A 20,552-nucleotide genomic window follows, 5' to 3' on the forward strand; every position below is an offset into this window, starting at 1 on the left:
GCTGGGATCCACAAAGGAGACACCCAATTAAAGAGAGATGGTCTCTAAGGATTGTAGGTGGACAGTATCTGCTACCGTTCTGGCAACTTCGTATGATCTTCTCTTCAGAAATGAGTGTGTGGAGGCAGAGAAAAAAGATGAAAGGGAGGCCTTGAGATGAGAAAGCCACAAATGATCAAAGGTTCCTATGGATTGAGAGAAATACTCCAAAACCAAAGGCATTCCTGTGTTGCCTGTGTCACTGTTGCCCTGGAGTGGATTTCAAAAACTTCTTTAATTATTCATCTGGGATGTGGGGACACACATCAGGAAGCAGATAGAAACTTTTCAGGCCTTGGGGAAGGCTGAAATTCTGAATGAGTCTGACTTTCGCTGAATTGGTTCATGCCTTCATAACCAGATTCCACTGGGGCTGTGTGGGACTGGCTGCATTTGAAGCAAAGGCTCAAGAGGCCTCTCAATTCTGTCAACACTCCTCACACAGCCTGCAGCATCTGCTGCTTTTGTGTCATGGTCCTTCACTAAAAGCGCCTTAACACGCTCCAGGTTCTGCCCGTGGTGCTGGTGCCTGTGTCCCCTTCCCACCCACACAGACAGGACACACCTCAAGGAAGGACAAAGCTCTTCACCCAGCACTGATCTGAGCGAGGGGAGATGAATCACACACTTCACCCACATTAGGCACATCCAACAAGGGTCAGATATGTCAACTGCAACCTGCCAGGAGGCTCTGGTGAGAAATGTCCTAATGTGAGAACAATCAGGAGATAAAGCACTTAGGAAAGGAGAGAAGAGATCAGAGTCCCCTGAAAAGAGCACAGAACAAACAGTTGTGAGGGAAAAGGAAAAACAGGAATGCTGTTCACCATCATCTGATGAATTCATCACAATCTGAAAGGGAATTCTGCCCGGAGGAGAAAACAGAATGAAGAAAGACACAAAGAGAGCAAAGAGAGACACCAAGAGACAAATCATCTCCTGTTTGTGAAGATTACAGGAGAAAAATAAACCAGCCCCCAGCATATTCCAGGCACCTTCCCTGGAGCCAGGACCACGAGCAGACAACAATGACTGTCTGCCTGTGGCAGCAGTTCCTGAAGGGGATCCCAGAGGACAAGGAGGAATCCAAGCTGCAGGTGCTGCAGAGCAGAGGGTAAAAGTCTACACCGACACCAGCAGGTTGAAAAGGAGCTGCTCCAGCATGAGGGAGACAGATCTGTCTGTACACGTAGATACAGCTTAGTCATTCTAGATAAACTTTATCTGGAGGGAAGCATATACTGATAAAGCAGTGTTTCACACAGTGCAAGAAGTACACACAAAGTTTGGATACACACTTTAAACTGAACAGCAGAAAAATGAAGTAGTCTTTTAAGACAAATAGAAGGGCTCTATGATGATATCAACAGCAGACCTAGAGGCAGATGACAATGAGAGCCTGCAGGCTTAAGGGAAAAATCTAAATTTAAGTTCTTGCACTGTCTCAGGTGTTCACATGGAACAACTCTTCTGGGTCTTCTCTTCCTCAAGCTATAGAACGAGGCAAGTATCTTGGCCCCAGGGCAGTAAGTAGACAAAGGGAAACATGAAGAGAGGTAAAATTCAGAGAGTGAGCTGGGCCATGTATGTTAGCACACCACCACAGTTCTGAGAGAAGGCAGGAACAAGTCAAAATGGGGATGGTGGCTCTGCAACCACAACTGGAGGACAGAATGTGCAAACAAGGTGAGATGAGAACCTGCAGTTTATTGGGATACTACTGTAAACAAGCCTCTACCTCATTTCCACATCTACAGTACCCTCTACTGAACTGCAATACATTTAATCAGGCTGCTTCTTATGGGAACCAAATAAAGCTCAATGATGCTTAATGGCTGGGGCTTAATGGCTGGCTTGTTTAACTGGGCTCATAATTTTGATTAATTAAGATGCTTGCAGGTGCTGGAGTGGCACTTCGGCAACAGCACTGATGTTCAGAGGCAAAGGGGGTTCTCCTCCTGGAGGATTTCTGCCAGTGCTCCTTCAGCAAAGCAAAGCTGCCCTCAAGCCTGTGCAAAAAAAGTCAACTCTTGTAGCTGGCAGTAGCCTCCAGATTTCTGGGAATTTTGACAACCTGTGTGTCCTTTTGACCAGTTTCCTCCTGGGAGGATATATGGAAAAAATCCAAACACTAAAACTTAACCTTCTGTCTAGGGCAGCTTCTGTGTCCTTGATAGGAAGAAAGTGAGAACGTGAGATGCTCTCCAGGTGATGATGGTGCTTTCAGGCAGTGGATCCAACCAGCCCTGCAAACTGCCCACCCCCAGAGCAGTGTCCCTGCTTTAGTGAAAAGGGCAGTAGAGCTTATCCTGAGTGGAACACACAAAGCCTGGTTGCTTATGAATTTGTTCCCTGTGTTCCTATATGCTCACTCTGTGATTTCAGCTTCCCCCTGCCAGGATATCACCCTTTTCCCATCCAGTGTCACCAACCAATCCCCCTCATGGATGATCTACAGGAGCCTGGAGATGGATGCACAGAGTGAGTGGCCAGCAGGTACAAGAAATCACACTACAGCCTCCCCCTTAAGCAGTACACACTCGTATTTCCCTTTTCTATTCAGCAGCTGGCTTTCTTACAAAACATACTTACCTCGGATTTTTGTCTCCTGAATGCTGATAAAATGCCCTCAGGTTAAAAAATATTTGGACATAAATTACGATACAGATACCAGTGTGGCATATGCTCATTTCCATAAGAAACTAAAACACTGGAGAGAGGCACAATGAGCCAGACTCATCACCGTTTTCAGTATCAAACACTGACATTAAATTAAAGAGAACTTGATGATTTAAGGCTTAGTAACTTATTACTCCCAACTATAAAGGCAACATAACCTTGTGGAGAGAGCACTGGAGCAGGGCTCAGAAGAGTTGTACCCTGCCATAAATGTACTGAATTAGTTTGGACAAATGTTATCTTCACATGCATATAAATACTGATCCATCTTCCACTTTTCCTGTAATGAGTATAAGAAATGCAAAAATTAAGCAGCATATTGTCTAGGGAGCACAAAGGCAACCTTTTCCCAAGAAACAGCTTGTTTGGCAAGCACAGGAGGGAAGAACTGAGTCAGGAGGAATGATCTCAGCCTTTTCTCATACATCTACATTGTCCTGCTCAACCACAGCTTTGAAATAAGAGACATTCAGATCTAATTTATGGAAACTTAAACAGATACCAGTTGGAGTAGCCCCTGAGTGTTACCAGCATATTTCATAGCTTGTAATGAATCATAACTGAGATATCTGCTTTCCAGTGCATTAAGGCTAAAGCAGAAGTTGATTAGGATTATTCTGACCCAAGCAATGGTTCACTTTTCAGGGAAGTGGTTGAAATGTCCAGACATCAGCCTGATTTGTCCTGGAGTTACAATGCAGTGATTACAAACATACTGTGACTACACCTTTAAACTCATTGTCTGTCTGCAGTCCATCATGGAGTGTCCATCTTCCCATTACAGCCTGCCAAAAATTTAGCTGCATGGGTGCTGTCTGCAGCCTAGATGATCAATTATTTTCCTCTACTTCCACCCCAGAAGAATGCAGGACTCAAGCCATTTTGCTCTGAAAGTACTCACAGGTTTTTGGTTTAAGTGTAGCATTAACTTACCAGGGCCTGCTTGTCCTCTCCACTTTGATCATTGAGCAAGTACCTTTGTTTCCTGCAGGACTAACAATGTTAAATGAATATATTTGCCCAGCAGCTACTGAGAGAAACATCTAGATTGGACCTGAAGGCCAAAGAGCAGATTTTGCAGCATTTCAGCCCTTTGAGAGAAGCTTTGTTATGCAAAGTTCCTCTTATATCAACTTTTATGAGGTCTCTCAGAGCTTAATATAGAGAAGGCAGACTCAAAGATAACTGGAACTGTTCCTTAGAACCTATTATTTTATTAATCAAGAAAGATCAGAAGAATAGCTGGAGGGACAGCAGGTGAATAGACAACACTGAACCATTAATTGTCAAAAACTGTTCAAAAGAGCTGAGACGTTCAGCAATCCAACTACAGTTGGTTAACTTGTTCTGCCAGCGTAAAGGAGCCTCAGATGTGCATATGGATCCCTGAAGAACTTTGATCTTCTCACCAAGAAATAGGTAAGAGAAGATTCTGAACTGGCCCCAGTCCCAGCACTGGAGTCCAAGCAAAGACAACAGTTGCAAGTCTTGAAACGGTACCAAAGCACCAGACTCATTGTCCAGAGCCTCACTGTGCTACTTCTCAGCCACAACCACACAAAAGGCTTTCTCTGGCTTCCAGAAATCTCCCACTTTCTGATTCACAGGGTCTGTATCAGACTGAAGGAACCAGAAAGTTAACCAGAGCAGTGTAAGAGCCAGACAGCATCAGCTTTTAGAACCTGTGGGTGCTGTGCTCCTCCTGACTAATTTCTCCAGAGACATTCCCCCTGGACTGTTCAAGGGAAACAATCTACTACTGCAGAACAAGCTGGGTTTCAAAAACACTTCTAACCAGAACCTTAGTTTTTGCAAACTCTCTCTATCTCTCTATTCATCAGAAGAATTTATGAAATCAAACTTCCTTGATACTCTCAAGGTGACTTCCAAGGTCTCCTCGTCAGAGAGAAAACGAGCTCTACCCTCCTTGCTGTTCACAGGGTAGGGGAGGTGCAGCAGCAGCTTCCTGTAAAAGAAGACACAGTGAATGTTGGTGTCTCAGATCAGGTGAGCAGTTGAGATGTCATTGCAAGTCACTCCTGCAATTTCTCAATCAGTATGCCAGGGAAGGTTATTCCAATAAATCTCCTTCTTGTGACAGGTTGTGGGGTACCTGCAATACCTCATGCACAGCTAGACTGGCCCTGAAATATTTCCATCACCTAAAAGCAGCTTGGCTTAGAAGCAGCCCCAGGACTACAGAGTTGGAAGCAGTTCCTTTGAGTCTTCCTCCCCATCTGTGGGAGAACAGTGTTTTTTAGTATGTGGCACTTGACATCTTGGTTGTTTCTTTCATACTGAGAAGACTTGCACTTATATTTGTAAAAGCAGCACTGGTTCAGGCTGTACCCAAGCAACCATCAGATTTATGGTGAACTTTTTATTTGCTAGGCTTGTGACTAGAGACAGCTGGGTACTGAGAAGATAATGGCAGATCTGAGTCACCAAAAAGAATTGCAAAAGGAAAAGGATGCTGAGGTTTTCCTACATCTGCACCATTGCATTAAGCTACTTCTTTTACTGCCCATAGGTTCTGTAAATCCTTAGCTGAACAACTATTCCTCCCAATTTTCCAGTTTCAAAACTAACATTTCTAAATGTTCTTCCACTCCTGTTGCACCTTTGAGTTAAAACCAAGCACAGGGTAACTCACTCTGCCTGGTTTTGGCTGTGAGAAAAGTAGCTTTTCTATAGTTAGCCTACTGGGGACTTATTTGAGCCTTAATCCATGGCTTGCACCTTGAATTTATCTGCAGAAAGCTATTCACATATAGATCTTCCCACATCCCATTCAGTGCAGCAAGTCAGCCCAGAGAGGATTAAGGTTTCTTATGAAAGCAGTCTTTGTGAAGAAGGACTTCAAGCAAAACAGACATGGGAATTATCTGGAAATCTCAGGCAGGGCATTGCACGCTGAGGGAGAGATGGAGGAAGACTGAGAAGTCCAAGAGTGTATCAGTCAGTTGATTATCTCTGTAGGCTTGAAAGAGCTCTACCAAAAAAAAAAAAAATCAAAGGAAATCTCTTTAGGAAACCTTGTAACATTTCCATCTCTGCATCTGTGTTTGGATATGTCCATAATTGGGCTTTCAGCTACTGAAAATTTATCTGCACTTTTTAAACCATCTTTGGTCATATATATTTGTACAAATTAGTATTTAGAAATCCTAGACAAGAAGTCCTTCAAGACTGTGGGCAGCTCTTTGCCAGATGTTTTGGGCCCTTGAAGCCTTGTTGTTTAAGTAGCCAAAATCTGTCTCAAAGCAGTTTTTTACTAGACAGTATCACAAATTCAATGCCAGCACATTATACACCTTTGGATGGACTATGGGTGATTTTTTCTGTATCTATTTCTCACGAGCAATGAATAGTACAATCATTAGCTTTGCTTTCCACACAGCCTGCAGTTGAAAGCTTGGCTAAACCTCATTTCAAACAAGATATTAAGTGTACTTGTATCAATTGTGCTACACTTACTTTTTGGGAGTTCGAAGGTCAAGAACCTTGTCCTGGATATCTAACGTGATGTCTGAGTACTTCGTGTCTGGCAGCTTGATTTTAATCTGAAATGATGGGCAGAGGTAAAGCTGTGATTACATATGTTGCCCTAAAAGCCATAAAAGATCTCATTTTCATGAATATTTCAATGCTAGTATCAAAGAGCAACATTTTGAGTAGGTAATTTGTATCAGAGAAAATACGACAGTGATAATCACTGCTTTCAATAGCTCAGTGATGTGTATTGATATCCTACTCTCTTCCAGATCCTGAGCTGCTAATGTGCTTGACAGGTGTTCAACATCCAGCAAAAGCCTCAGGCTTTGTGCATTGCAGGGACAGTTTGCTTCTGCTAGAAAGATAACACAGCAGTTCTACCTGTCCTGGAGCTCAGAAACCAGGGAGGTCTTTGATTATATAAATATGAGGCAGGATCTGATAGCTGTAACTTTAAAGGCTGTCAGCATTGTAGCATTCTGCTAGCCCACATTCCTTGTAAAAAATGCAGGAAGATGAAAAAAATCTCCTTCCCAACCCCTCTCCTCCCCAAAATTGTGTCCGAGATGAAACTTCATCTTAGAGCTATGTTTTATTCCCTTCCAGTTTATATGGGGCATATGCATTTGCACAGATTCCCTTGAGCACACTTGGTCCTAGAGCAGATACACAAGTTCCTCAGGTTAGCAACTGTAAATGTCACCTACAAACGCTTGGAGAACCACCAGAAAATGCTACAGGAGGTCAAAGGCAGCGGTAGAGCTTGATGTTTACATTCTGTCCCTCAAAAAGATGGGAAGATGGAAAAGGACAGAGAAAGAGCACAAAGAAGGGATCAGAGCTCCAGGCTCAGCTCACCACTATATCCTCACAGCAGGCTGTGGAGGGGTCTTTCCCCGTCATCCCAAAGAAGACATCCTCTGTTCCCACATGCTGCTTGAAGAAAATCTCATACCTGAGAAAGAGAAGTCATTGCCTAGCAATACTGGAGAAGGGGCAGAAGACTAAAGGAGACTGTGATTCTCAGAGGACTGTAAATCCCCCTCACATTGTCTCTCCTTCTTTGCAGTCTCCCTTCAAGGCTCCAATCCATCTGCACTGGGTTTCTGTTCAGAGCCATGACTGAGACAGCTGGAAGACAGCTGAAGATTGTTGACTCCACCTTCCAAAGCACTCACCATGCTGCCTCTGCTTCCCTAACCAACCTTTGCAGGATCAGGAAATGCATCCTAAGTGGATACAATACTGATCCAAACCATTCAAACACCACAAACTCTTGGGGAATGAATTTGAAAGGGGGGATGTCACAATTATGTGTGTTCTGTTCTGTCCTTTAGCATATTCTTGCAGCTTGAGCACAACATTCTGTTTTGCATTCAGCCAACATTTATTTTCTCCTCCTTCACATCTACAAAATGTAGAATCACGTATTCCCTTGCTCTTGATAATTAATGAATGAGGAAATGAAAACTAAATTTGTATTTATAACATATGCTACTCCTACTATGTTCAGCAAAATTAGTGGGGTGGAACACTTGTCTCAGCTGGTAGAAAGTGTGTGGAAAGCCTTTCACATCTCCATTGTGCACCTGCATATGTAATAATTCCTAAGCCAATGACAAATGTGTCTAATAGCTTTGGATGCACTTCTGCAGCCATCTGTTCTCCTTTCAGGACATTTTCTTTGCTTCATTTGATGAACTATTATAAAGACTTATACTCTCTCTTCATCTGTGCAACATGGGTCACAAGTGCTTGAGGCTGGAGAAGCACTGCAGAGGGGAAGGGTCAAAGAATGTAATGAGAAAAGCTTCTGTTGTGCCCACAATACAAAGAGAGCATGTTCTATACCTGACGGGAGACCATTTCAAGGACAACTGTGCATGAGGTTGAATTCCAAATAATTTTCAGAAAGGCTGAGTCCCCATTCGGGTGGGTCTCAATCCTGTGTTTAACTGGGAAATTGAATATCTCATTTTCAGAAAGGCTGAGTCCCCGTTCATGTGGGTCTCAGTCCTGTGTTTAACTGGGAAATTGGACACCTCATGTCCTGATTCATGTGCAGGGGAGAGGGAAGATTCTGGTGTACAATGTGCAGCTTCATGGGCTACAGTCCATCTGCTTCAGCATTTAACACTCCAGGATATGGCATTGGAACAATGATTGGAAATGCAAAAGCTGCTTTATGGACTGACCCTCAGGGCTTTCTGACCTCTACAAACTACAAGTTATCTGCCTGATTATATCCATTTCAAGAACACTTTTGCTACTGTTTTTCTATGAGCAAGGAAAAAAGCTCTGGTTTTAAGTTGTGCTTTGACAGACTAAGATTGAATGACAAGATTTAAGAGCTCAAAAATTGCCTGCACACAGCTTTTCTTCCTGCAGTACTATTTGTCTCTAAAGAGCTTAAATCTTTGAAATGCAAATATACATTGGAGTACTTTATGAATTTATGAGTATGGAAAAATGGATGCATCTCGGTTGCAGCAGGAAAAAGCAGGTATTTCACATAAATGGCATATTTTAAAGTTAATAAATCGTTTTTCTGACCTACTTCCCCTCCTAATCCCACTTTATACAAGTAACTGACACTGCATGTAAACTTATGACGGGAAAAAACAACACTACGTTTCTGTTATGAGATCAGAAGGTTTCAAGAGAGGGGTTAAAACCATTCCTCACATGTTGCTTTAGATGCAACAGTGATATCCTTCCTTTCTTCTTGCACGACACAAGCTTTTCAGATGGCTGTAGATGCTGTTTAACTCATTTCCATTAATGGTATGTAAAGCCCACACAGGCAGTCTCAGCTCTCTTACTCTGGCTTTTCTCTAGGGTCCCAGGTATCATCAAATTCAGATCCTTCTGGGACCTCCTCTGTATTCCAAATGGTTTTCTTGTTTTCAGATTTCACTTGAAAAGTACCTGTAAGTGCGGAGAAAAATCATACTGACACATTTTGAAATGTCTCTGTTCCTTAAGGTTTGCTGAAAGCTTAGAATATTTTCCAAGAATGAAAAAAAAAAAAAGAAAGAAAAAGAAAAAGAAAAGCCATTTCTAAAGCCTAGAAAAGTATTTCTAGGCTTTAGAAAAATCTTTGCATTAAAAGCATTCTAGGTAATGATTACAGTCTTCTTCACCTCACTATCTTATGAATGAGGATTTGCAGAGGGAGGATGTTTTCCTTTCACTTAAATCTCCTTTACCCAACCTTTATTTCCTGGAAATCCTCCTCTCTGGCATAAAATATCTAGCACTTCAAAATGGGTAAAGTGTAGAAGGATGAAAGACTAATCTCCCACAAGCCCCCTGACAAGAGATTTTTCAGTGAGCAGTTATTCACAAGAGGACCACCTCCTCACACAGAAATCCAATTCTTCCCATTAATTATTGGGCACACTCCAGACAAGGTGATTAAGACACACGAAAGTCTATGGGCAGGAAGTATGGTTTATGTCTATCCTGCATGGAAAAATGTTCTTTTAGTAAGCTGGTAAATGTGAAACTTGAAGTTTTTTAGAGTAGAACCTCTGGTTATTGTTGGAATCCCAAGCAAAAATAATCTGTTATATTTGCCACAGTTCCTTTCCTGCAAAACTCACCCTGGCCCTTGTTGGCCTTTCTTAGGGCTCATAACTAAGCTGCTCAATAATGCGACAGCATTAGCTCAAAAAAAACTTAACTTTGCCAAGACTTTACCAAAACTGTCTTTCTGTCTTACTTATATGGAGGTTTTGCTGCTCAGTTGTGATCTCTGCAGCCCCTAAGCAGGCTGCACTCTGAACTGTTATTATCTCCACTGGAGGCTGCTCTGGCATTTCCCTTTCTGCTTCACTTTGCATGTTTTACAGTTAAGCTTTCAGGAAAGGAATAATTGTACAGTGTAATTGTATGAAATGTCATGCTATGCCCATCTCAAAGGTCAGTGATCACTCTTTTATTGCAGCAAACCCTTCAGTGGTATCTTACTACAGCTGTTACAGTCTGCTGACATGAGACTGGATGCCAAAACATACAAATAATCCTCCTTACTGGTGGTCTCTTTCTTTACTGGTCCAACACTCCCAGGAGTCATGGCACCAACAGAACAGCGTGGCTGCAAAGAAAGGCAAAATGATCTTAAATCAATTTTCATAAAGCCAGACTCAGTTACAACCATAATGTCAGTAAATATAACATGCTATCTGAGCTCAAACAAATCCCTGATGGAATTGAAAAAGCATTATCCCACAGTTTCATGACGGAACCACTGAACGTTCTCCCTGCCTCATTCTCTCTCACACAGCAGAAATTGACCTTGACACGCTGGGTTTAAGCAGGACTCACAGAAGCCCATTAACACAGACAGATGTGCTTTGTGAGTTTTGGTTTCCATGGCATTTTGGCAAAATTTCCATGCTTTGCCTGCCATGAAAATATTACAGGAAACCAAGGGTGCTACATGAAAGCCCCATCACAGCATTTTAATTCCTTTTTACAGTAGAGATCATGAGGCAACAGCATTTTCCTCTAATTATGAATCAATTTGGTGCTAATAGGCCAAAGTGAGGCATTTCTCTATATATGAAGATTCCTTGGTTCGATAAAAGTGCCTCATATGCACAGAGCATTAAATTAAATCAAAATAAAGATTTCAATTTACCCAGATTGACTCAGACTTAATTGACATCCCTCGTGGCAATTTTCCATTCCTGTCTCTGAAGTGTCATTCATTTTATTAATAAGATGTAAACAAATTATTTTTAAAATCAGGATGTTTACTGCAGAGATGTACAGCAATAATGCTGGGTTTAAAAGGCAGGCATTAAACAGTTGGAGGATAGTTGGAGTGTGAAGGACCACATCTGTAACCCACTGAAAGAAACCTTCAAGGGATATGCACTCCTTTTATCCCAAATTATGACATGTGTTGCCACTAATGGGGCTGGTCAGCTCTTTGTTGAAGAGTGATTTGGAGGAACACTGAGGCATTTGCCATTTTTGTTATCCGTTCTTTTTTTTTTTTTTGTTATCCATGTCAAAATATGATCTGTTCAAAATCCTAAGTGACTTGGCAAAGTTTTGAGCCTTCACAGAGGCCTTCTACATTGTTGGCACCTGTGGGGTTCCTGGGAATATTTCTTCCCAGCACACAGGCAGACCTAGATAAAAGCAGCGGTTGTGTGTTGCAGGAATAATGCATGTTCTCCAAACACTGTGATCTTCATCTGCTCCTGAGATGAACTGATACAGAAGAACACATTCAGATATTTCTCTCATTATTCCTTCGGATTATGCACCTTAGCATGATTATCCACCTTTCCCTATTTTACAACCACCAAACTACATATTGTACATCAGTGATCAATTATCTCTACAGTTCTTCAATGCCTGACGTATAAAATTAATGCACTCAGTTGCCTCTGGATATTTTGGTCCTTACTCAGAAGTTGAGTAGCAAATTTTCCCCTTCATATGAAGTATCTGGCTGTAATTGCCTTCATCTCCAGCAGAGTTCAGGGAAAAAGTAGGGGGAAGTCTGAAGCACCTAAAACTCTTTCAACTCCATGTTCTCATTTCCTTCAGGCTGAAAAATTAAACCTCCCTCATATGCTGTGCTCACAATGTCTCCCTGTTTTCCTGGGGCATCTTGCTCATACTCTCCCTCAAGAGTTTGTTACTCTTAAAGTACCCTCTTGCTGTTTCAGTCAGTCCAAAACCTTCCCAGGTTTTCGTTCTGTTTTTACTCCCTCTGGAGAAAAAGAGATTTGCTCCTCCTTTATTAACAAGATAGGGCTATGGTACTAGATGTAAAAGAAGCAGCAACTCTTATGAAAAGCTCACCACACCATCATCATCATCATCATCCTCGTCTTGTGCATCATGCAGCAGTTTGGCAAGGCTCTGCAGAGAAGAGCCTGAGAACAACACACTGTCCATGTCCATACCCACTGCTCACCTGTGCAGAAAAAACAAGTGACAGATGAAGCAGCAACCAAATGTGCTTTGAACAGCCTGTAAAGCACAATTTTGCTGCTGTGTGTTTGGGAAGGAAAAGTTAAGCCAAGTTCCTGTATGTGTGATGACAAAACATGTAAAATGGAACATAAAATCATAGAATATGCTGAGTTGGAAGGGACCCATCAGGATCAGCGAGTCCAACTCCCGGCCCTGTGCAGGACACCCCAAGAGTCCCACCATGTGCCTGGGAGTGTTGTCCAAATGCTCTTCACAATGTGTCAGCCTTGGGGCTGTGGCCGCTTCCCCGGGGATCCTGTTCGAGTGCCCGACCACCCTCTGCGGGAAGAACCTTTCCAGATATCCAAGCTTTTGTTGCAAGCACAGCTCGAGCCTCACAGTGACTCCTGCAGGTAACCCGGCAGAACTCCTCACCGCGTCTCTGCCCACCCGCCAGCCTTCGGACCGCCCCAGCGCCGGGAGCACACAGGAGCCAGGGGAACCGCAACGACTGGGGAAAAGGCTGGGCACCGCGTCCCCCAACGCCGCCCCTCCGGCCCGGTGTCCCCGGTCCCGCACCCCCAACCCGCACACTGGTCCCGCATCCCCTGTCCCGCATCCCGGCCCAGTGTCCCCCCTATCCCGCACCCCGGTCCCGCATTCCCGGTCCCGCATTCCCGGTCCCGCATTCCCGGTCCCGCACCCAGGCCCGGGGTCCCCTCCGGTCCCGCAGCCCCGCCCGCAGCCGCGTCCCCCGTCCCCACAGCAACACACACACGCCCCGCCCCCTCGCGCCAGAACAGCCAGTCGGAGCCGCGGAACCGCGAGTGGCGGCCGCACTGACCAATGGCAGACGAGGAAGGGAAGACGCGGGGGCGGGGCCGGGGCGCGGCGCGGTGACGCCATCGCGGCGCGCGCGGTCGCGGAGCCGCCGCCGCGCCTGAGGGAGCTCGGCCCGCGCCGCCGCCGCCGCCGCGCCATGAGCCAGTTCAGCTTCGGGGCGGCCGCGCCCGGCGGCGCCTTCAGCCTGGGCGCGCCCAGAGCGGCCGCCACCACGACCACGAGCGGCTTCGGCTTCTCCTTCTCCGCGCCCGCGCCCGCCGCCTCTTCGGGCGGCTTCAGCTTCGGCAGCGCGACGGCGCCGGCGGCGGGCGGCAGCCAGCCCGCCGGGCTCTTCTCCTTCAGCAGGCCGGGCACGGCCGCGCAGCCCTCCGGCTTCAGCTTCGGCTCGGCCAGCGCGGCCCCCGCGGCCCCGGCAGCCGCCGCCTTCCCGCTGGGGTGAGAGCCCGGGGGGCCGGGAGGGGCGAAGGGGAGGGGGGGGTCCGGTCGGTGCTGAGCGAGGGCTCTGTCGGGGATTCTGCAGGGAGCGAGCCTTGGCTGCTGTGCCTGGCAGTTCCCAGCGCCCTGCAGTGATCGCCTCCTTGGGAAAGTGCTCGGCGAGCCCTGTGGCCCGTCCCGGCGGATGTTTTCATGGGGGAGCTCTTCCACGTGTTGGGAAGCAGATGTTCCACGGTTCCATCTGTAACTGGGGTGGAGACGCTTACACAAGGAAATGCTAAAGCTTTGCTAACGGATATAAAACGTCTTGTTCCTCCTGACCCGAATCTGGAGTGCTCAGAATGTTTTCTCGGCAGTTTGGGAATGATTTGTCTTTAAGGAAAGGCTGTGAGTTCTGAAGTGGTTCCGCAGAAGTGCTGCTGTCAAAGCTTGCCAGATGGGAGCAGTGGGAAGGGAGCTAAAAAGGGGACGAGCAGAAGAAACCCAGCCTTGTGTAGAGGGAGCGGAAAGGGTGATTGTGAGCTGAGAGAAGGAGCAGCTTCACTTATGCTGCCATAAAATGGCCTGTGGTGCCTGGCTGGGTTGAGGTAGTGAAGGGAGAGGCAGTAGAAAGAGCCCTGACAGGGGATGGCAGATGACAGCAGCTGACAGAGTCTGTTGTCAGAATTGGAACACAGACGTGGCCAGGTGTGCATCTCTTTGAAAGGAGGCTTCTGCTGTCAGCAAAAGGTCAGGGAGAAAGGCAACTGTGTACCTGAGTGCATGTGTATCTCAAGCAGACTGGCTTTTTTTCTTTTCTTTTCTTTTCTTTTCTTCCCTAGGGCAAATACTCCAAAAGTGAACTTTGGAGCCAGCACTGCCACTCCAGCTGCTGGAATCACAGGGGGCTTTTCTTTTGGTGCCCCAGCTGCAACCAGCACGCCCTCGAGTCAGGCAGCAGCCCCGTCTGGCTTTGCCTTTGGCTCTGCTGGCAGCAGCAGCAGCAGCAGCAGCAGCACGGCTCAGTCTGGGACAACAGGAGGGTTCACCTTCTCCAGCGGCACCACGACTCAGGCGGCAACAGCCGGGTTCAGCATCGGCACCGCGGCTCCGCAGGCGACGTCCGCAGGGCTGACCTTTGGCACGGCCCCTGCGGCTGCTGCCACCACCAGCACGGCCACCCTGGGAGCTGCCACCCCGTCAGCAGCCCCCTTCAGCCTCGGGGGGCAGCCCACAGGTGGGTGAGCAGGCTGGGGGTGCAGCTGCAGGCTGGGAGCCTTGGCCATGGGGGGTATCTGAGGGTGCAGTGGAGCAGCTCTGCAGCCTCTGCCTTCTGCTGGGGCAGAATGGAGCGAGGGCTGGAGCCAGAGGTGTTTCTCCTCGGCCTGTCCAGGGTCTGCAGTGCTGGGGAGCAATTGCTCTTTAAGCCTGTAGGAAAGAAGTCCATCTTTGCCTTTTGCTCCTGCATCCAGGTCTAACCTTTGGGTCACTGCCTTTAACAGCAGCCACGAGTACAAGCACGGCAACGCTGAGCACAGGTACCAGCCAGGCACCCACCCTGTCCTTTGGAACCAAGCTTGGAGGTAGGAAGCTGGGTTTTTTTGGGAAACAATTCCTCAAGGCTTTGTGAAATCTCATGCACTCCTGGCAATATTTGTCTATTGGAAGTAGACAAATATCTTATGCTGGGGTGTGGGAAGGGGCCAGAAGCATTTGTTCCTCTGAGCTTGCCCTGGCAGTGCTGATCTGGGACAGCTCCTAGAGCCATTGGACAGCGTGTCCTGTATTTTTCATTGTGTCCCACGGGCCAAATTCTGTTCTGTACTTGTTTGGGGAGCACAGTGGAAGGGAGGCACAATCCTGAAGGGCAAATTGGGAAAGAGAGGGAGCGGAGGGAGAGTAAGAGGCAAAGGGAGTTAAAATGCTGACATCCCCAAGAACCTGGTGTAGCCGGGCAGTTTGTGTCACCCTTCTCTCTCAGCAGCGTTGTTGTGCAGCGGGTGGGAGCTCAGTGAGCTCTGCTTGTACAGATGGAGCTGTTTCTCTCTGCAGTCACATCCACAGCTGCCACAACGGCCTCCACCAGCACCAGCACCACCTCAGTGCTGGGCTCCACGGGGCCCACGCTGTTTGCGTCCGTGGCCACTTCTTCAGCCCCCACCTCGGCCACCACCACGGGCCTCTCACGTGAGTCTCTCCAGGCAGGTTTATCCCTGGGGGAGTAAATGAGCAGCGGGGCTGCTGCTCCCTGTGGGTGCTGGAGCTGCTGCTGCTGCAGTGGGAGGGGGAGCAGGCTGGGCACAGCTTTTCCAAGGGGCCCTGCATTTCATGGGTTATGCAACGCCTTGATGGTGTCTTCTCTTTACAGTTGGTGCCACTTCCACTGCTTCCACGGGGACAGCCAGCCTGGGGACACTTGGGTTTGGATTAAAAGTTCCTGCAACAACAGCTGCCACAACAAGCACTGCCACTGGTAGGAGTGAGATGCTGAAAGTCGCTGAAGAGAAGGGAGCCTGACTTGTGAGAGTAGCAGCAGAGCAGTTGTGATTTGTAAAGCCCTCGAGTCACTGAAAACAACAGAGTCTGTCTTTCTCTGATGCTTTTCCATCTCTTTGTGAAAACATAGAAGTTCTGTCATCCACTGCAAGGGTTGCAGGGGAGGAACTGGGTGTGCTGGTAGTTACGGGTTCTAACAGTAAGACTTGAGGGGATTGAGAAGGGCGTGGGCTCAGCATGTTTTCATTCCCTCCCTGACAGAGGTGGGATTTGCTGTTGGTCCCTTCAGAGGGATCTGTTGCAGCTCCTACAGCCCTGGGCAGTGCACCCTGGACCTGTTCTCAGTTTGTGAGGTACCAGGTGCGTCCTCCTCTGTTGCTTGACTTGAATCTCTTCTTGCAGGGACCACATCTGCTTCTGGCTTTCCTTTGAATCTGAAGCCATTGACTACGACTGGTGCCATTGGAGCTGTGACCTCCACAGCTGCCATAACCACAACCACCACAACCAGGTGGGTGTTTGTTACCACTGACGCTTTCCTGCCTGGGGCAGGAGCAGCTGCAGTGCTGGTGATGGGATCTGGAGGAGGAGGGGGAAATGAATGCTTGCTGTCGTGTTTCTCTTTCCTGACCTTGTGCCCTGTGCTGGCCCTCGCTCCCTCTCAGTGCCCCCCCAGTGATGACTTATGCCCAGCTGGAGAGTTTGATAAACAAGTGGAGCCTGGAACTGGAGGACCAAGAGAAGCACTTCCTCCATCAAGCTACACAAGTCAATGCCTGGGACCGGATGCTGATAGAGAATGGAGAGAAGGTGAGGTGACCCCCACTGGAACCTCATTCTGCTTGCTCAGGTCCTTAAAGGCCTCAGTGTTACAGGCCATCGAGTGGGACCTTCTGCCTGTAAAAGAAATAGATGTGAGCTCCACCTGGGTGCTTTTCACAATCTCTCCGTGTGTTCTGGCCTTTAGGCCTTGGTGTTTGGAAATCTGTTCTGTGACTTTGCTCTGTGCTACCAAGTTCCCTTGGGGGGGGTCATTCCAAGCTGAACCTCCCTTATTCCATCTTTGGTCTGTAAATCTTTATGGAGCCATCTCTTGTTTCTAGCAGAACTTGCATGGTGCTGCTTTCTCCCTCCCACCTCTCTTCTTTGCTGAGCTGACTTGAGAGTTTCCAAGGTGTAATGAAATATCTTCTGTTTGCAGATTACTTCGTTACACAGAGAAGTAGAGAAGGTGAAGGTTGATCAGAAGAGGTAGGAGACTGTGAGCACTTGAAATGATTTTCTTTCTTCTCTGCGTTGTCCTGCCGTTGTGTGACAGCTCCGGAATGTCTGCAACATGAAAGGGAAGCAGTTGGCATTTTCTCTTTTCAGACTGGATCAGGAACTGGACTTCATTCTGTCCCAGCAGAAGGAGCTGGAGGACTTGCTGACCCCTCTGGAGGAGTCTGTGAAGGAACAGAGCGGGACCATCTACCTGCAGCACGCGGATGAGGAACGGGAGAGGACGTGAGCACAAATCTGCTGGGGATGGGGGATGAGCAGTGTCCTGTGGTGATATCAGTCAGCAGGAGGCAGAGCTGGGATGTGTGACTGTGTTGAACAATGATAATTAATCCTGTCAGATAATTGATCCTGTTTCATGCATGGTAACTTAGATTTTACTCATAGTCCTTCGCTTTCTTGCTTGTCTGTCTCCATGTATCTGTTAAGAGTCAGGGTTTGGGAGTTGCTTCATATGGGTGATGGAGCCTCTCTGGGTGCTGTTCCTGGGTCTTTTCCAGCCTTGGCTGCAGATGTGGAAGCTCATTCTGATTGCCCATAGCTGGTGCAAGTCTTCAAAGTTCTCCTCAAACCTTCTGATCTTGGTTCTCGTGTGCTCTGCAGCTACAAACTGGCTGAAAACATCGATGCTCAGCTGAAGCGCATGGCACAAGATCTGAAGGACATCATTGATCACTTGAACACATCAGGAGGCCCAGCAGACACGAGTGACCCAGTAAATGCTAGCTTTTATTTTATATTGCTGAGGAGGCAAAGGATATTGACATAATTCTAACTCTTCCTTTGTCCCCATATGGATACTCCACTCATACTTTTTCTTTATACTGTTTTTATATCCTCATAAAACAAGGTCTGAATAACCAGCTCTTTCTGATATCTATTAAATTGATTTTGGTGCTCCTTATGGCTTTACTAAGAAGGTTTTTTTTCAGTAAAAATTTCCCTTCAGCATTGCTGAGTTTTTCCACATTCATTTGTAATTTTGCCACTTGAAGCCAAGGATGTTGTATGTTCTGCTGGTTCCTTGGTCTCAGTTAAAATAAGCCAAAGCCACAGACACATAATCTAAACTATGCAGTCTTTTTGCTGGTAAGGAGAAGCAAAGCAGCAGGGCTGCTGCACAGGCTTCCCTGGGCAAGTGGCTGCTGGCTTAGGGAAGTTGTGCAAGGAGAAACTTGCCCTTGACTCCTCTTAGTGTTCATGCAGTGTCACAACTGACTTGCACCTTCTCTCTCTGCTCAGCTCCAGCAGATCTGTAAGATTTTGAATGCACACATGGATTCCCTGCAGTGGATTGACCAGAACTCAGGTGAGATTTCTCCTGCAACCTTTTGGGAATGTGAATGGAAAGCAGGAGCACGGGTGTGAGTGTTTGTTGTTCATCCCTGAAGCTGCCTGAGGAGTCTTCCTCCTCACCTTCAATGTCACTGTCCCTTCTGTGCTGAATTCTCCTGCTGTGCCTCATTAGAGGCCTCTGCTGAGAAGTAATTCCTGGCAACTGCAGCTGTTTTACCAAAAAAGCCCTGCTTGAAATGCATCAGTGCAAAGCAGAGAACTTGAAAACCTTATTCTTCATTCTGTCAAACTAATGTTAAATAGTCCAACTTGTAAAAGAGATGGGGTTTGGCTGTGGAGCAGGAAAATTGATGAGGGGAAGTGTGTGTGTTGAATGTTACCATCCTTCCCACTCTGAAAACAGGAAGCCAGATCCAGGTAAGATGGAGCAGCCTGCATTGATCTGCAGGTGGGGTAACTGGAGGAATAATGTGGGAATTTCACAGCCTCAATAGCTTGAGATCCAGTGCAGAGTGGGAGATGCACTCAGGAGCAAACACTTGACCAGTGGAGTGAATGTTTCTGGTTTGGGATTCACGTTTAGCTCGGGCCATACTAAAACAAGACAGAAAAAAGGGACTTTTCTCCTCGGGATTGCCTCCTGGTGAGGACTTCTGGAATTCTGGGCCGTTTGGATTTCTAACTGGTAGCAGCCACACGGGGGCATGGCAGAATAAAGCAGCTCTGCTCTCAGCAGCTCCAGAGTGCACTGCCTGGGCAGAGTGCTGTGAAAAGCTCACACCTGGTGTGAAAGCAGGCCTGCTTCTCCATGTTCACGTAGAATTATTGGCTTAGGTCAGGGTCTAATTAGGTGTTTTCTTTCCCAACATTCATGCTAAGCTCCACATTCCAAACATGCCTTTTTCAGGAAATCTGGTACAGCTTCTGTTCTACCTGAATTCTGGCTTTACTGAATGTATGTGAAAATAGCCATCTGTTTCCTTTAAGTTGTCCTAGAAATGGGACCCATTTTTCCCTCTGTCGTTCACTAATGAAGAAGTTGCTTGGTCCGCTGTCAAATCTGAGTGACTGTCAACAAGAAAATGTTTTTCTTTCTACAGGCAAAACTGGGCAGGGTTGTGTTCTGGGGTGACTGTGACATGAATTCCTTGTTTCTCCCACAGCTGTGCTGCAGAGAAAGGTGGAAGAGGTGACAAAGGTTTGTGAGAGGCGCCGCAAGGAGCAGGAGCGCAGCTTTAGGATCACGTTTGATTGAAACAGTCCCATGTTGAAAGGATGAACATATAAAGCCTTGACAGAGAACAGAGGTGTTTGGGAACTGAGCACTGAGATGAGGACCTGGCTTCGTTTCTTTTCTTACAATAAAATGTGTTGTTTGTTCAAAGCCCGTCTGTGTGGTAGTGGGACTGGATTTCACCTGCTCCCATCAGAAACTGCATGAAGTTTGTGCAGTAAGTGTGTGCTTTGTCCTTTAGCTCTGCCTGCAGACTGGGGAGATAACACAAATGCTATCTTGGAGGGCTCTGCGTGGTTTTGCACGGCCTGGTTTTGGTAGTGGGAGGGGGCTGCAGGGGTGGCTTCTGTGAGAAGCTGCCAGAAGCTTCCACCATGTCTGGCAGAGCCAATCCCTGGTGGCTCCAAAAGACGGACATGTTGCTGGCCAGGGCTGGGCCAGTTAGAAAGGGTGGTAATGCCTCTGTGAAACAGGTTTAATAAGAAAGAAGAACATAATTCTGGCTCAATTTTAATTGTGGCCCGAGAAGAGTGGGGTGAGAACATGTGAGAGGAACAACTGCAGGCACCAAGTCAGAATGGAGAAGGACAGAGGGGGAAGAGGTGTTCGGGTGCTGGGGTTGAGATTCTTCTGCAGCCCGTGGTGAGGACCATGGCGAAGCTGCGATTCCGCTGGAGGACCACGGGGATGCAGAGCCCCATTCCAGAGCAGGCGGATGCCCGAGAAGAGGCTGTGAGCCCGAGGTAGAGGTGCCCTGTCCTTGAAAGACTGATGAACTCTCCTTGGCAGTGACCCACGCTGCAGCAGTTTGAGGGGGGCTGTTGCCTGTGGGCTG

General features: G+C 47.1%; 2 protein-coding genes across 7 annotated transcripts; one reads left to right on the top strand and one right to left on the bottom strand.

Annotated features, from left to right (window-relative positions):
- Nucleotides 1–3,900: 3,900 nt before the first annotated feature.
- Nucleotides 3,901–12,941, bottom strand: DNAAF6 (dynein axonemal assembly factor 6). Of its 6 annotated transcripts, XM_048318791.1 has the most exons (8): nt 12,857–12,941; nt 12,394–12,505; nt 12,040–12,266; nt 10,249–10,312; nt 9,036–9,141; nt 7,072–7,168; nt 6,196–6,281; nt 3,901–4,684 (listed from the first exon to the last, which is right to left on the bottom strand). In XM_048318791.1, the coding sequence occupies exons 3-8, from the start codon at nt 12,139–12,141 to the stop codon at nt 4,549–4,551; spliced, it is 591 nt and encodes a 196-aa protein (XP_048174748.1). In that variant the 5' UTR covers nt 12,142–12,266; nt 12,394–12,505; nt 12,857–12,941; the 3' UTR covers nt 3,901–4,548. The 6 variants fall into 6 exon arrangements, with proteins under 6 accessions (XP_048174748.1, XP_048174747.1, XP_048174744.1 ...); XM_048318790.1 differs by lacking the exon at nt 12,394–12,505 and having other exon boundaries at nt 12,040–12,154; nt 12,857–12,931; XM_048318787.1 differs by lacking the exons at nt 12,394–12,505; nt 12,857–12,941 and adding an exon at nt 12,802–12,841 and having other exon boundaries at nt 12,045–12,154.
- Nucleotides 12,942–13,105: 164 nt separating this feature from the next.
- Nucleotides 13,106–19,867, top strand: LOC125333115 (nuclear pore glycoprotein p62-like). The gene is made up of 12 exons (XM_048318770.1): nt 13,106–13,431; nt 14,253–14,647; nt 14,883–14,993; nt 15,463–15,597; nt 15,779–15,883; nt 16,309–16,417; nt 16,572–16,716; nt 17,108–17,157; nt 17,278–17,412; nt 17,791–17,902; nt 18,430–18,496; nt 19,647–19,867. Exons 1-12 carry the CDS (start codon nt 13,133–13,135, stop codon nt 19,736–19,738), a joined length of 1,755 nt encoding a protein of 584 aa, XP_048174727.1. The 5' UTR covers nt 13,106–13,132; the 3' UTR covers nt 19,739–19,867.
- The last annotated feature ends 685 nt before the right edge of the window (nt 19,868–20,552 follow it).

This window comes from Corvus hawaiiensis, chromosome 14 (assembly GCF_020740725.1).
Source record: "Corvus hawaiiensis isolate bCorHaw1 chromosome 14, bCorHaw1.pri.cur, whole genome shotgun sequence".
NCBI classification, from domain to species: domain Eukaryota; kingdom Metazoa; phylum Chordata; class Aves; order Passeriformes; family Corvidae; genus Corvus; species Corvus hawaiiensis.

What these genes read in the sequence shown, in the direction of transcription:
- DNAAF6 (XM_048318787.1), bottom strand. An exon ending in AGTAAAGAAAGAGACCACCA is followed by an intron (nt 9,142 to 10,248) that starts GTAAGGAGGATT and finishes CCGCACTTACAG; the next exon opens with GTACTTTTCAAGTGAAATCT. An exon ending in GACCTTCGAACTCCCAAAAA is followed by an intron (nt 4,685 to 6,195) that starts GTAAGTGTAGCA and finishes CTTCTTTTACAG; the next exon opens with GAAGCTGCTGCTGCACCTCC.
- LOC125333115 (XM_048318770.1), top strand. Translation starts at nt 13,133, where the DNA reads ATGAGCCAGTTCAGCTTCGGGGCGGCCGCGCCCGGCGGCGCCTTCAGC. An exon ending in CTTTGGAACCAAGCTTGGAG is followed by an intron (nt 14,994 to 15,462) that starts GTAGGAAGCTGG and finishes TTCTCTCTGCAG; the next exon opens with TCACATCCACAGCTGCCACA. An exon ending in ACCACAACCACCACAACCAG is followed by an intron (nt 16,418 to 16,571) that starts GTGGGTGTTTGT and finishes GCTCCCTCTCAG; the next exon opens with TGCCCCCCCAGTGATGACTT.